This window comes from Panthera tigris, chromosome C1 (assembly GCF_018350195.1).
Source record: "Panthera tigris isolate Pti1 chromosome C1, P.tigris_Pti1_mat1.1, whole genome shotgun sequence".
Lineage (NCBI taxonomy): Eukaryota > Metazoa > Chordata > Mammalia > Carnivora > Felidae > Panthera > Panthera tigris.
This window is the reverse complement of record NC_056667.1, coordinates 71982161-71996426: the sequence shown is the minus strand read 5'-3', so window position 1 is coordinate 71996426 and position 14266 is coordinate 71982161. Positions and strand designations below refer to the sequence as shown.

The 14266-nt window shown below is 36.3% G+C and overlaps 1 protein-coding gene across 1 annotated transcript in view; it reads left to right on the top strand.

Annotated features, from left to right (window-relative positions):
- Nucleotides 1-14266, top strand: part of COL24A1 (collagen type XXIV alpha 1 chain) — a 398425-nt gene that overhangs the window by 67271 nt on the left and 316888 nt on the right. Inside the window, exon 8 of the mRNA XM_015536213.2 lies at nucleotides 8441-8485. Within this exon, the coding sequence (XP_015391699.2) occupies nucleotides 8441-8485 (45 nt within the window). The remainder of the gene's footprint in view (nucleotides 1-8440; nucleotides 8486-14266) is intronic.

Sequence of the window (14266 nt, the reverse complement as noted above, 5' to 3'; positions counted from 1 at the left end):
AGTCGTACTCAAGTAATTTTGAAAATGGCTGCAAGAAAGTTGTGTTGAGAACACTCAACAGCTCATGAAAACTGTTGAGATTAATAAACAGAAGGTTGCTGTTAAAAACATTCTGAACATAAGTAATATTGAGAGAAATAACAAAGTGAATAAATTAGCAGCATTGCTGTCTTTTTCCACCTTTCAGTAGATTTTTTAGTTTGCTTCTTTCTTTTTCTTTTTTTATCTCTCTCCTCCCAATTTTATTTTAACCGGTATCAACATCTTAACAAGCAATGTGTTTCCCCAAATTGACTGGTTACATTGCCTCAACTTAGCCACCTTCATGTAATTTTTATTTTCCTAGGAACTAAAGTATGTTTTTACTTCCCACTCAGTGTCTAAATTTGTGCCAAAAGGCAGATAAGTTGGATCCAGAGTGTATGCTGTGTTGGATGGAAGACAAGAGTCATAATTCTGAGCTTGGACTCCAGATGGATTTAAAATTGTTTTTTAATATAGCAATCAGTTGCTATATTAATATTGGAAGTCTGCTATTTAAAATTGTAAGAACATTGACAGTGATTTCAATTGGAACACTTTTTGTAGGATCGAGAGGATGAACCAGATGGGAGCAGTTAAGCACATCTTAGCATAAAGGCATATAGCTCACAGCAATGGTGAAATATGAACACACATTTTAATACAGATTTTTATGAACCGTGTTTGGCAGTATTTTTCTGAATATCAAAAATACTAATTATGGTTTTTTAGTGATAATTGTAAATCAGTGCAAATTCTTAATTGTGTTTTGATGGAATTATTTCAATTACTTAAAAAGTTTTCCATTACATATGAGGAACACAGTAAATATCTTTACAAAGTTGGAAAGGAAAAAAGAAGTGAAGCATCAAGTGGAATGCATTGTGATTTATTAGTCACTCAAAAACTAGACAGCTTTTCATAACCTATTTAAAGCAAGGACAGTACTAAGGAGCTACAATAATGCTGAATGTCCATGAGAATGACAATAAAAAATCAGGATTGGCATAAAAAATCTGTGCCTGGAGAGAGAAATAAGTAGAGTTCTGCTGCTCCACAGTTGACTCTATAGATTATTTTCTCCCTTGCCCACTATCCTTGTAAAAATCAGCAAAGCTACATTGTGCTTTGGGTTGGTTCCCAGTCCAAGTATTGTACTGGACGTCTAATGCAAAGGCTGTGCATAAGGTCTGTGCTGTCTCCACTCTTGCCATCTCCTTTCTCTGCAATCCTCCGTTCCCACTAATGGTAGGGGACACTGGGACCAAAGCAGTGCAGTACTGAACTCCCCCACAGGCAAGCCAGTGGTTACCAGAGTGGTGTAATTTGCGGGACTTGGAAAGTTCCTTGTGTCCAAAGATATTTTCCTCAGTCTGGCTCTTGTGATTGGCGTTTTAACATTAAGGGTGAGTTCATTTGGCTAAAAGTATTTCGGTTTCCAGAAATTAAAAAAAAAAAAATCTGCGTTCTCAGAAAAAGCTGTTATCTGTCATATAACACCATTCTGAAAATTAGTTTATCATATTCTTTTTCTCTGAGAACTAGTTGAGAAGGACTATTACTAGGGTGGATGGGGCCACAGTGGAAACCGGGTACTGATTAAAGGAGGTTAGTGGGTCAGTATTGTGAGGAGGTTGGGACAAAGGTTGGCACAAGTGTGTTGTGTGCGTGAGGGAGGTATGTTCCAGGAAGAAGGGGAAGCGGGTAGAATAGAGAGGTTTGTGTGGTGTTTAATCCTGTAATGTGAGTCCCCTCAAGCTCTCCAGTTATCTGGGATCCTCCTTCAATTTATTTGTTTTTTAAAAAAATTAAACTTCTTATTCTCTTCTTGTTCTTATTTATTGCCTTGCCCCAAGAAGTGTTGCCATTCTCATAGCTATTGATTTTCATCTTTTTTTATGGTCCTATTATCACTGTTTCTCAATTTTGCCATGCTTTTCTCTGGTTATTTTGGCCAAAACATGAATATAGGCCTTTGTTTGTATCCCTCAAGGCATTGTCACTATGACTCCTGTAGTGATTGACAAGTTTCATTAGAAACTTGCAACTACCTAATCTGTAAACCAATGCTCTTACATTACAGAAAAATGAAATTTACTACTGCCTTCAAACAACACTGAAGTAGCAGTGGCTAAAGGGAAATACATGAGTGACTTAGGAGTCCTTATGTAGTATCTCAGCCTAGTGTCCAGCACGTATTATTAGTGAGTGACTGAAGGTTGCTGCTCTTACGTTTCATTGATTGTGCCCTTTCACCCAGTCCTAGTGGTCATCTTTCTTCTCTTCTCTGCTTCTCTGCTTCCCAAATCAGTGTCTCTTCCTGTCTTATTTTCCCGGAGGCCTCTTATCAGGATTTCATCCCATTTTAGGTAGGCTGAGTAGAACCAGTTAACCTGTTTACTGATCTCTCAGTGGTGTTGCCTTTCACACGATTATATACATGGTCATCCCACCTTCGTCTTAACTTCCCGAGACTAGACAGAAGCAAAAGATCCAGGGAGGTTGCTTCAAACAAAAGAGCAGCTTCCTTCCAGAGATAAAATCTGTAAGTAACTCTCTCAAATGCTACATTTGTTTTAGTCACATCCTTTTGCTCTGCAGTTCACTCAGAAAACCAGTATTATGTAAATAAGGTATAGTCCCTGTCTTCCAGTAGCTTATGGTCTAAAGAAAGGAAACACACTAAAGTAAATTACAAAAGTGTATTATGCCATGACAAGGGCAATAATGAAGATATGAAAAGGTTATTGTAGGATGTAGTTGAGGGCAGTGGGAGAGTGTTTAGGGAACGGGGAAGGAGGCAACATCTGACCTGCATCTTGAGGATGAGCAGCCGTTATGCTGAGGATATGGTAGTTAGTGGACATGTATGCTAGCTACACAGAGGAGATGGCAGAAACAGAGGCTCACAGGCAAAGAGCAGTTCCTTGTTCCTGGGTTATGAAGTGTGAGACAGGAGGTGTCAGGAGATAAGGCTTGAGGGCTATTCAGGGGCAAACTTATAAAGGAACTTACATCACGTATCACTCACGTCTATTAATTTATCATGTAATAGAGAACTACCTGATGGGTTTTAAGAAGGGGAGTGCCGGGGAGCCTGGGTGGCTCAGTCGGTTGGGCGGCCGACTTCGGCTCAGGTCATGATCTCACGGTCCGTGAGTTCGAGCCCCGCGTCGGGCTCTGTGCTGACAGCTCGGAGCCTGGAGCCTGCTTCATATTCTGTGTCTCCCTCTCTCTGACCCTCCCCTGTTCATGCTCTGTCTCTCCCTGTCTCAAAAATAAATAAACGTTAAAAAAAAAAAAATTAAAAAAATAAAAAAAAAAAAAAAAAAGAAGGGGAGTGCCAAAGGCAAATCATCTACTCTCCAGTTTCTTTGGCACTTCTGTGGGCTCTGGAGGGGAATGCTTCTACCTTTCTGAAACCTAAAGTCTATAGAAGGAGGCCCCAGATAGAAAGGTAAGGTGACAATACAGAAGTGGTCTTATGCCATAGGAGAAAAGTCCTTATCTGAGTGAATATGTGTCTTTTCCATCTAGTGAGGGAAAAAGACTGTTAAAAGGAGAACACTAATAATATATAAAGTTGACAACATGGAGATTTTATCATAAGGTCATTGAGAATTTTTCTTAATATATATATACAGGCATTCCTCACTTTGGATGGTTCAAATATACACAAATTTCAGTTACTATGTTTAATGAAAATAACACCAGTCTCCCAACAACATGGTTCAAACTTCACTTACCACAGTTATTAACCACAATTATTAACTGCGATTACTTGCATAAAGTACAAACTCTGCTATAGTCTCTTCAGTCTACAAAACAACATAAACTACAAAAACTACGTAAATAACAGCTATGCATCAAGATCAATGACCAGTCACATCATTTCATCCAGTCAGTTGGTGATTATTCACTGTGCATCTGTTATTCAATTCATGCAGACAGCAAAGTATGTAGTATGTTGCTTCCTTGTCTCTCAGTGATAAACCTATGTGATATGTTATACAAATGGATAATCAAAAGAGGTAACTGACCAGCAAAGATGACAACAAAATAAAGGAATCATGGTAACACAGGACTTAAAATTAGAACTGAACATAAATGGAATTATAGAAAAAATAGCTGACCCTAGAACCCTGCTCCCAGTTGAGAGACCCTAGATAATGCAGCCAGAGGAACACAGGGAAGGTTAACTTTTGGACATAAATGAGGAAAGGGTTGTGATGAATAGGAGAGAGATGTCCCAGAAGAGTAACACCAGCAAAACACCCTTCACATTAGAAGAACTTTTGGAACTATTTCATGGCATTGAAAGTACTAAGGATAAAATGTTCAAAGTTGATCCAGAGTTAGAAAGGAGTGTGATAATTTGCCAAAGCACAGAAAATATGCTTGCTCAGTATGGTAATTTATACAAGAAGGCAAGCACTATTCAAACTACTCTTTATAAATTGTTTCAAAGAAATACTTTAGTTCTTAATGTTTTTAATCTTTTAAATTATGTTGCACCAAATATTAGTTGAACATTTTTTCATTTCCCTACACAATTTTAACTGTCAGAATTTTTAACATTTTGACAAATATTTTTAAAAGTCACAGAACATTTGTAATTTTTCCCATTATTTATATTGCTTTGCATGGTTTCAGCTTGGATGGTCAGTTTTATGGGCCTGTAGTACCATATGTCCAGTGAGGATGGCCTGTATATAAGTGGTACCACCAACTTTCTTATGGATAAACATTTTATATATGCATCCAAAATTTTAATTACTTGGGCAAAGTTCAGTATCTACTTGAAATTTCTTTCTTTCCCATCTCAATATTTATGGTTTTAATTTTTTAATTGTATCTCCCCCCTTCCCCTATCTCTCTTTCTCTCTTTCTCCCTCCCTCCCTCCCTCTCTCTCTTTGGTCATGTGTGGTTACCTATTGACAACATATTTGTTAGGGGTCAAATTTTTGTTAAAGTAAGTATTAACATGAAAGTCTCTGTTAAAATTAGATCCTAAGTCCCATTTGTTATTGTAATTCTTGGTAAGGCAGCTTTCTATCACAACAAATATTTAGACAATTCTATGATTTATTATAATGGGTCTTTAATCTATTTTAAAACAGAGTTTGTAAATTTTCCTATTGGCATTCCTTAAGGACTGTGTTCACATTGTTGTTTTGTTTTGTTTTTTCAATATATTCATCCAAGAAAAATTGTATGTTGTTATTTACTGGACTTTTTTGTTATTCTTCCTATGTGAGTTAGAAAACAGTGACTCAAATAATATTTTCAAAAGAGTATACTATAAGCTATTTTTTAAAATAAAATGTTTGGTCCCTAGATTGGAGCTATGTCAAAATTTGAATGTAGGCATTTTTCCCAGGAATTTATTCCCTTTGCTTTTTAAAACTTTACAGACTAGTGTTTAAGTAGAATATAAATAAGGAATATAGTCACCAATATAGGGAATAGAAGGAGGCCTTTCTACAATTTGTTTTAATATTAAGAGAATTGAGATGTCATATTAGATACTTAGAATCTAATTTGTACTCAGGTTACTCTCAAATCCATTCACGTCTTTCCATCAATTCATTCATTCATCCATCCAAGTCCCTTCATTGAGTAATTAATGAGCACTTCCTATGAGCCAGGCACTATTCTAGGCACTGGGGATACCACACTGAATAGAATAGGTAAGGAACTTCAGTTTAAACTCTATAAGGAGCTCTACACTGTCTCTTATTCCTCCACTCAAATCTGATTTACAATTATCTTTTACTAGACTATAAAAGCCTCCGACCTGACCCATTCTTTTCCATTTACATATCTCAGAGTCCTCATCTTTGATTTAGATCTTATGCTTAAATCTGCTTTTTCTCTGATATATACATCAGTCTTACTTAAATTCTTCCTATGCCTGGATGGCCAAATTAACTAATAAATATGCCTTTGTTTTTCATTCAATGAAGCTAAATTAAAAAAAAAAAAAAGCAGTGGCTTTCTTACAGATCCAAGTAATCACAGAATGCTAGCTATAAAAGGAAATTTTAAATAATTTTACTCACTGCCATCATTTTTACAAATATAGACTTCAAAGCTCATGATGTAGCTAGTTAGTGGCAAAACTGGAACTAGAACTCAGCCTACTTGGTCTGTTCTTTATTATTGTTAGCAGTGAAAAGACAACCAGAACATTTTGTTTAACTCAGGCTCTTCTGGTTGCAAAGAATGGAGAGTTAGGCTATCTCAAGGAAGAGAAAATTCTTTCAGTCCTGTCTGTAGTATTAAGGGAAGCAGGGACCCACGGAATCTGAAAATAGGTGCTGTAATGTAACTTGGTCTTATGGAGACAAGCACTGATTCAAAGCAGCTCTGAGTGGTGTAGCTGCCTTAGTCTGTGGATCTTTTACTGTACTTTTCTAGTACTGCTACTCTCTGTTCTTCCCACATATGCCCTTTTGTGTTATCTCTGAGAACAACTTTCTTAACATAGTTTCTGCTTATTCTAAATTCTGTGTTTATACTTTGGCTTTCTTGTAACGTCTCAATTCCCCTTAACCTTTGAGAATCTTTCCCGCTTCAGCCCCCTACTGCTTAGTACCTGAATTTTTCTTTCTTTCCTTTTTAAAAAATAGTTTCAGTTAATTAAAAAAAGAATTTGACTGACCCAGCTTGTTCCTAGTTAGGCAAAACTCTTTATTCCGAGTGACTTCATTGCCTTCTGGCCAGACTTTGTATTGGCCTCCTTTAGATCAAGTGTTGTTTCCTGTGGCTGAGATGAGCAGGAGTGAGTTCATGAAGAAAAGATCATGACTGTTGCTGCCCCTTTATTAGAGTCTCTGGATGAGAAACAATCCCTTCAAAGGAAATTGTACATACAGAAGATACCATGTTTAACATGCCTAGTTCACTGTTATAAACTGCTTCAGGAAATGTAAATTAAAGAAGTTATACTTTTTTCATCATGGGCTAGGGGAGGGAGGAATCTCTGGCCAGAAAAACAAGTGGTAGCCAAAGAAAGGGAAGCATGTAGTTAGACTCAAGCATTCACAGAAATAAAAATAAATAAGTAAATAAATAAACACATACTTTTTCAAAAAAGGTAAAAGAGATAAGCCTATGGCAGAGGTTTCTCTACCTATGTGCCTCTTACCTTGGCTTCTCGTTCGTTACTCACCTTCCTGACACTTTCTCAGGAGCTGCTTAGCTCCCACCTTCCTAGAGCTGCTGTCTCATCGTAGGGAGCCACCACCACCTTGTTACTGCTGAGGACATTTTTTATGTCCTATTATAAAAAGTGAAGAGGAGCACCTGGGTGGCTCAGTTAGTTGATCTTCTGACTCTTGAGTTCAGCTCAGGTCATGATCCCAGGGTTGTGGGATCAAGTCCTGTATTGGGCTCTGCGCTGAGCATGGAACCTACTTGGGATTCTCTCTCTCTCTTTCTCTTTCTCTCTCTCTCTCTCTCTCTCTTCATCTTCTGCCCCAACTTTCTCTCTCAAAAAAAAGTGACTTAGCTTTGACGATATTTTTATTTGTGGAATCTCAGGTGACATTTGGACGACTGAGAACAATATATCTCATATTTTGTAATTAGGCTGATCTTTAACTATCTTTAAAAAATGTAAACTCAGAGCAAACTTGAGCTAAAAGATTGGGTATATTAGACGCTGTAGGTAAATGAGTAACTTTAATAATGCCATGATTTATGAAATATTTAATTTCTTTGGTTGATCTATCTTGGTGATCTATAATTAAGGTTTGTGCATATCGATGAGAATGTTTCTTTCTTCCTGTCCCTTCTTTTAGCCTTATTTTGCTCACAGATCTTTCTAGAAGAAAAAGGATATTATCTATTTTATATCTTTGGGTATTAATAATGGAGATTAAATACTTGATTTTGGTTATAGTATATGGAAAATTTTTTTGTTACTGATTTTTTAGCTCAATAAAGTCCCTTTTGTCATAGGACCTGTGAGTGGCCTCTTTGATTTGTCTTAGCTCATTCATGGAGTGTGATTACAATGATTTGGATTAGAGAAACTGCCTGGATGTGGTCCAGTTTTTCAATAATTACAAATAGATTTTGTCTGAGAGCATTTTGCTTCAGCATTAATAAACTAAAACCAACTGTTAAAAAGCATCAGTAAGATTTAGCAGATCTGTTGCTGGATACCAGCTTTATATAAAAGATGCTGTTCTGTATTCTTTTTTCAACACTATGCTACCATTTCAGTTGATAGTAACAAATAATTCAAATAACGCTCAAATTGAAGATTAGTAAGTAATAAATTAGTAAGAATTAACATTCATTTATGAGAAAACCAAAAATTGGGGGGGGAACCAACTTGGCACCTTTGTTTAGTTTTTTTGCTTGTACGAATTTACTGTTCATAACATGTTTTCACCTTTACCATTGCAGGGTCTCAAAGGCCATCCGGGGCTCCCAGGTCTCCGAGGTGAACCAGTAAGTACTTCGTAAAACTTATATCTTCTACAGTAAAAAAGACACACGTTAGGGACTCCTTGAGAAATTCTTTTTCCCCACTTATTTAAGATTTTCTTCTCAATTATTTTCAATTTTTAGTGCAGGACAAACTTTTTAAATTAATCACGTTATAGTTTTGTTTTTGTTTTTCCCAAACCCCTGATTGACTTTAACTATCTGCCTAACATATTCCAGCACAGCAGTTCTTAAACTTAAAAAAAAAATTTTTTTAAGGGGCACCTGGGTGGCTCAGTCGGTTGAACATCTGACTTCAGCTCAGGTCATGATCTCATGGTCCATGAGTTGGGGCCCCGCATCCGGCTCTGTGCTGACAGCTCAGAGCCTGGAGCCTGTTTCGGATTCTGTTTCCCTCTCTCCCTACCCCTCCCCCACTCGTGCTCGCTCGCTCTCTCTCTCTCTCTCTCTCTCTCTGCCTCTCAAAAATAAAGAAAACTAATAAAAAATTTTTGTAAATAAATGAATAAAAATTTTTTAAGTTTGTTTATTTTGAGAGAGAGAAAGCACAAGTGGAGAAGGGGCAGAGAGAGAGGGAGAGAGAGAGAATCCCAAGCAGGCTCTGCAGAGTGAACCCATGAACCATGAGGTCATGACCTGAGCCGAACTTGGATGCTTAGCCAACTGAGCAACTGGTTCTTAAACTTTTGACGTTCAAAAGCCCCTCTGAGAATGTCATAAGTGCTATGAGCTCTTTCCCCAGAAAACACACATATTCATGCATATGCATGTACCTGCACATGTGCATACACACAACTAATTAATTTGTATTTTTTTGTTTTTATATATTTTCTTTCACACATTTGATTTTTTATACAATTTCAGGGGCTTGCCTATTTGCAAAAGCCTGTCCATAGCTGTTAGTTTCCTGACCCTTGCATGAGGGAATGTAAATAAATTTTAATAAAAATCCAAATTAGAATAGCACATATGCTGTTGTCCATTACACACATATTTAAAAGCCAAAATAGTTTGGGAGCCTTGTAGTTTTTATCATATAATTCTTTGTCTTCCCCACCAGAAAACAATATATATCATAGGGAGAAAAATAAAGCCATTTCTTTTGTTTTCAACACAATGTGTACCAGGTCAGTATGAATAAAGCAATGAAAACTAACTAATTAGAAACTAACTAAGGTGAGGGACACCATTACTGGAGATTCAGCAGAGAGTGTCCCTTACAGTACACTCTGTTCAGTCCCTGAGGCACAATTTTTCAAAATTACTAATTACTAATTACTAAATATAACAAGTGATGCATGTACCTGTAATAGGTGTAATCTCAGTTTCTTGAATCAAACAAGGGCTGGAAAACATTTATGGGGAAAAAATCAGAAAGGCAAGAGGGATTAGTCCCCAGGGAGAAAAGAAAAAATTTCTAGAAAACTGCTTTGGCACAAATGTATGAATTCTAATGAAGAAAACCTAATTATTTCACAAGTAAGTGAAAAATTGACCCGTCAGTACTAATGGGTGTTCTCACAACTATATAACCTATATAACCTCATAGCCCTATAACCTAGTTCTTAGTATATTGGTTATTATTCTGAGTGAAGTATGTGTTTTAGAAGCGTCTAAAATCAATTTTAAAGGTTGGCAAATGTATTTTAGAATCAGTTATTGCTTTTCATTCTATTTATTTCCAGAAAAAAGGGCAAAATTGGTGTTAACTGTGAAATACAATTAAAACCCTTTTGCATTTTAACTGTGAAAACACTGTAGAAATTAAGAGGATCATAACTAATTTGGTAGGAGATGTTTACTTCTGGAAAATTTATAAGTATCTACAAATCGGTGGACAAACATTTGGAAAATAATTGTATCATCTGTGCAAGCTCTAGTAATAGGAACTGCCATTTATTGAATCTTTATTAGCTACTGAACTGTACCTACTATTAACTACAACTTCTAGTACTATAATTATTTATTGAATATTTCCACATGTTAACTAATTTAATACACACCAACACTAAGAATTATTGCAGTTTACCCACTTTTAAATATATTTCTACACATTGTTCTGTCTTCTTTACACAATAATCCTGTGATCCCGAAATTATTATTCTACTTTACTAATTCTACTTGGTAGCAGTGCTGGGATTCTCGATGAAGTCTGATAGTCTCAGAGTGTTTGCTTTTAATGCTTGAAGTTAGAAGTAGGATTGGGGCAGGTTTCCTATTCCTTATTTCTGCAGGGTCTAAAGATACAACTTTGTATCTAAACTGCTCCATTCAATCTATAGATTTAAGTGGGCCACATTTTGTTTTTAACACGTTTAAGTGCATAGTGAATTGAGTTGTACTGTTTGTTTTGAATTTCATTTGAGCTTCTGTGGTTGTCACAGTGATTTTAGGGTGTGGTTGGCTTAGACATGTTTATGCCATGTAGGATTATGCTGAAGGCTTACTTGTTTACTTTGTTTACTGCTATTCCAGGATAGCAGAATTTAGGCATCCAGCAGAATTCTTTTGTGTATTTCTCTTTGCAGCTGGAATGTCTTAAATCTCTACATGTTGCCTTAATACCCGCTATGAAAATCCATTCAAAGTCAGATTTCCTTTATGTCTTAAAACAGATTGCTTTTTAATAGAGAGCTCAATTTACCTAATTTGGCTAGGAGAGGAATGAAAGGGATGATGGTTGGTCTTAGCCAGTGACCTACAGAATAAAAGCTTTTAAATCTGTTTCACTTCTTTCTATTGGCATAACCAAATAGAAGGTTTTGTGAATGTCTGGATATAGGCCTGTGTATTTTACAATTGGATGAGGGATAAAGGAAGCTGTTGTAAATAGACTGGAGCAAATCTCGTAATTAGAGATTTAATTTCCTAATTAAATTAGAATTTCCTTAGAGTAATATTGGAAGTTATGTGCACTTTAGCACTATACCAGGAAAGCAGCCTGGGATGGTGGTCTCTGGAATTAGACTTGCTGACTCAAATCTTGGCTTCCCATTTATTGTCTGAGTGACTTTCCACTGGTGACAAATGCTCTATGTTTCATTTTTTAATCTGTAAAATAAATAATGGTACCTACTTTCTAGGGTCTAGGCAGATTAAATAAGATATTACATATAAAATACTTGAAATTGTGCCTGGCATAAGATAGGTGCTAAATGAATGTTATTATAGGAATATAATATTATATATATATATATATATATATATATATATATATATATATATATATATAGTAGGAAGGCAATATTTAGTATGTAAATATGGTTTTGGAAATTCATAGGCTAAATCTCTCCAAATGTAGATAAGAATTTTATTCTGCAGGGGCACCTGGGTGGCCTATCCGGTTAAGTGTCAGACTTCAGCTCAGGTCATGATCTCACAGCTGGTGAGTTCGAGCCCCGCATCAGGCTCTGTGCTGATAGCTTAGAGCCTGGAGCCTGCTTCGGATTCTGTGTCTCCTCTCTCTCTGCTTCTCCCCCATTCATGTTCTGCTGCCTCTCTGTCTCTCTCAAAAATAAATAAGGATTCAAAAAAAAAAACCAAACAAACAAAAGAAAAAGAGGGGCACCTGGGCGGCTCAGTCGGTTGAGTGTCTAACTTCGGCTCGGGTCATGATCTCACGGCTGGTGAGTTCGAGCCCCGCATCAGGCTCTGTGCTGACAGCTCAGAGCCTGGAGCCTGCTTCAGATTCTGTGTCTCCCTCTCTCTCTGCCCCTAACCCACTTGCATTCTGTCTCTGTCTCTCTCAAAAATAAACAAACACTAAAAAAAAAAAAAGAATTTTATTCTGCAATTCTCAGAAATCCACTTGTTCACTCACTTTCTGTTAAATTGTCCATTGCCATGTGTGTGTATATATATATGTATATACATATACATATGTATATGATGTGTGTGTATATATGTATATATACATATACATATATACATATATATACATCCATATATATATATGGATGAATGTCTATATGTACATGTACATATATATGTGTATGTATGATATGTGTATGTATGTGTGTGTGCATGACACAACTTTTGTCAGATTGTCTCAGTTCATATCCAGGCTCTGCTGCTTACTCACTGTGGCATCTTGGGCAATTTTCATAACTTCTCTGTATCTTATGCCAAATGGAGGATGGAGAAAATAGCATCTATCTCATAGATGTAGGATATATGTAAAGTGCTTGGCATAGTGATTGACACATAAAAAGTGCTCAATAAATGGTAATTGTTGGAGGAAGAGGAAAGGAGGGAGAAAAATGAGAACAAAATTGAGAGAGATTCTGAGGAAAGGGGAGATAAAGACATATAAGAAGCCTTCATATCTAATAGAATGGGAGGGCCAAAACTTTACCTATGATCCTCCATTTGTCTTTTCCTTGCTCTTCTCTTTCTATAGATTTTCCAAATTTGGGAGCGTTTTATAGTATTTTCTACTTAAACTGGAGGTAATACTCTTCTGTGTGCTTCAGAGCAGAGGGACAAAGGGCTAGTGTCTTTTATCTGTTTTACAAACAATAAGAAGGAAATGAATTTTACATAATAAATGAGTAATCCATGAAATTTACCTTTGCTGTCACCATTTGAGGTTAGGTAAAGGCAGTTCAACATGTATGCTTCTGGCATTTCCTTGGCTCAAGAATTATTTAACAGATCTAGACTCTGAATAAACTAATGAATGAATGAATAAATAGTGTATCAATGAAAGTAAAAACAAATGGAGATATTTCTTCTCTCTTGATGGTCTAGGCCTGTAGAAGCTTCCTTTCTTATGCCTTTGATTCTCTATATATCAGCCTGCCTTCAGCAAACCTTGTTTGAAAATAAAAAATACAAAGTTGTCAATGTAAAATGAATTTACTAGGTTTGTTTGTTAGTGTGTTATTTGGATAAGGATTGCATTAAATGTGTAGATTGCTTTGGGTAGTATTATGGTGTTATTTTGTTAGGGATTGCTGGTGTTATTTGGATAGGGATTGCATTGAATGTGTAGGTTGCTTTGGGTACTATAGACATTTTAATAATATTTGTTCTTTCAATCCATGAGAATAGAATGTTTTTCCATTTCTTTGCGTCATCTTCAATTTCTTTCATAAGCTTTCTATAATTTTCAGCATACAGATCTTTTACCTCTGGTTTGGTTTATTCCTAGGTATCTTCCAATTTTTGGTGCAATTGTAAATGGGATCAAATCCTTGATTTATTTTTCTGCTGCTTCGGTATTGGTGTATAGAAATGCAACCGATTTCTGTACGTTGATTTTATATCCTGCGACTTTGCTAAATTCACATATCAGTTCTAGCGGTTTTTTGGTGGAGTGTTTCAGGTTTTCCACATAGAGTATCATGTCATCTGCAAAGAGTAAAAGTTTTATATCTTTTTGTTGTCTGATTGCTGAGGCTAGGACTTCCAGTACTATGTTGAACAACAGTGGTGAGAGTGGACATCCCTGTCATGTTCTTGACCTTAGGGGGAAAGTCTCAGTTTTTTCCCATTGAGGATGATATTAGCTGTGGGTCTTTCATATATGCCTTTTATGATGTTGAAGTATGTTCCTTCTACCCCTACTTTCTTTAGGGTTTTTATCAAGAAAGAATGCTGTATTTTGTCAAGTGCTTTTTCTGCATCTATTGAAAGGATTATATGGTTCTTATCCTTTCTTTTATTAATGAGGTATATCACACTGATTGATTTGTAAATATTAAACTAGACCTCCAGCCCAGGAATAAATCTCACTTGATCATGGTGAATAATTCTTTTCGTGTACTGTTGAATTTGATTGTC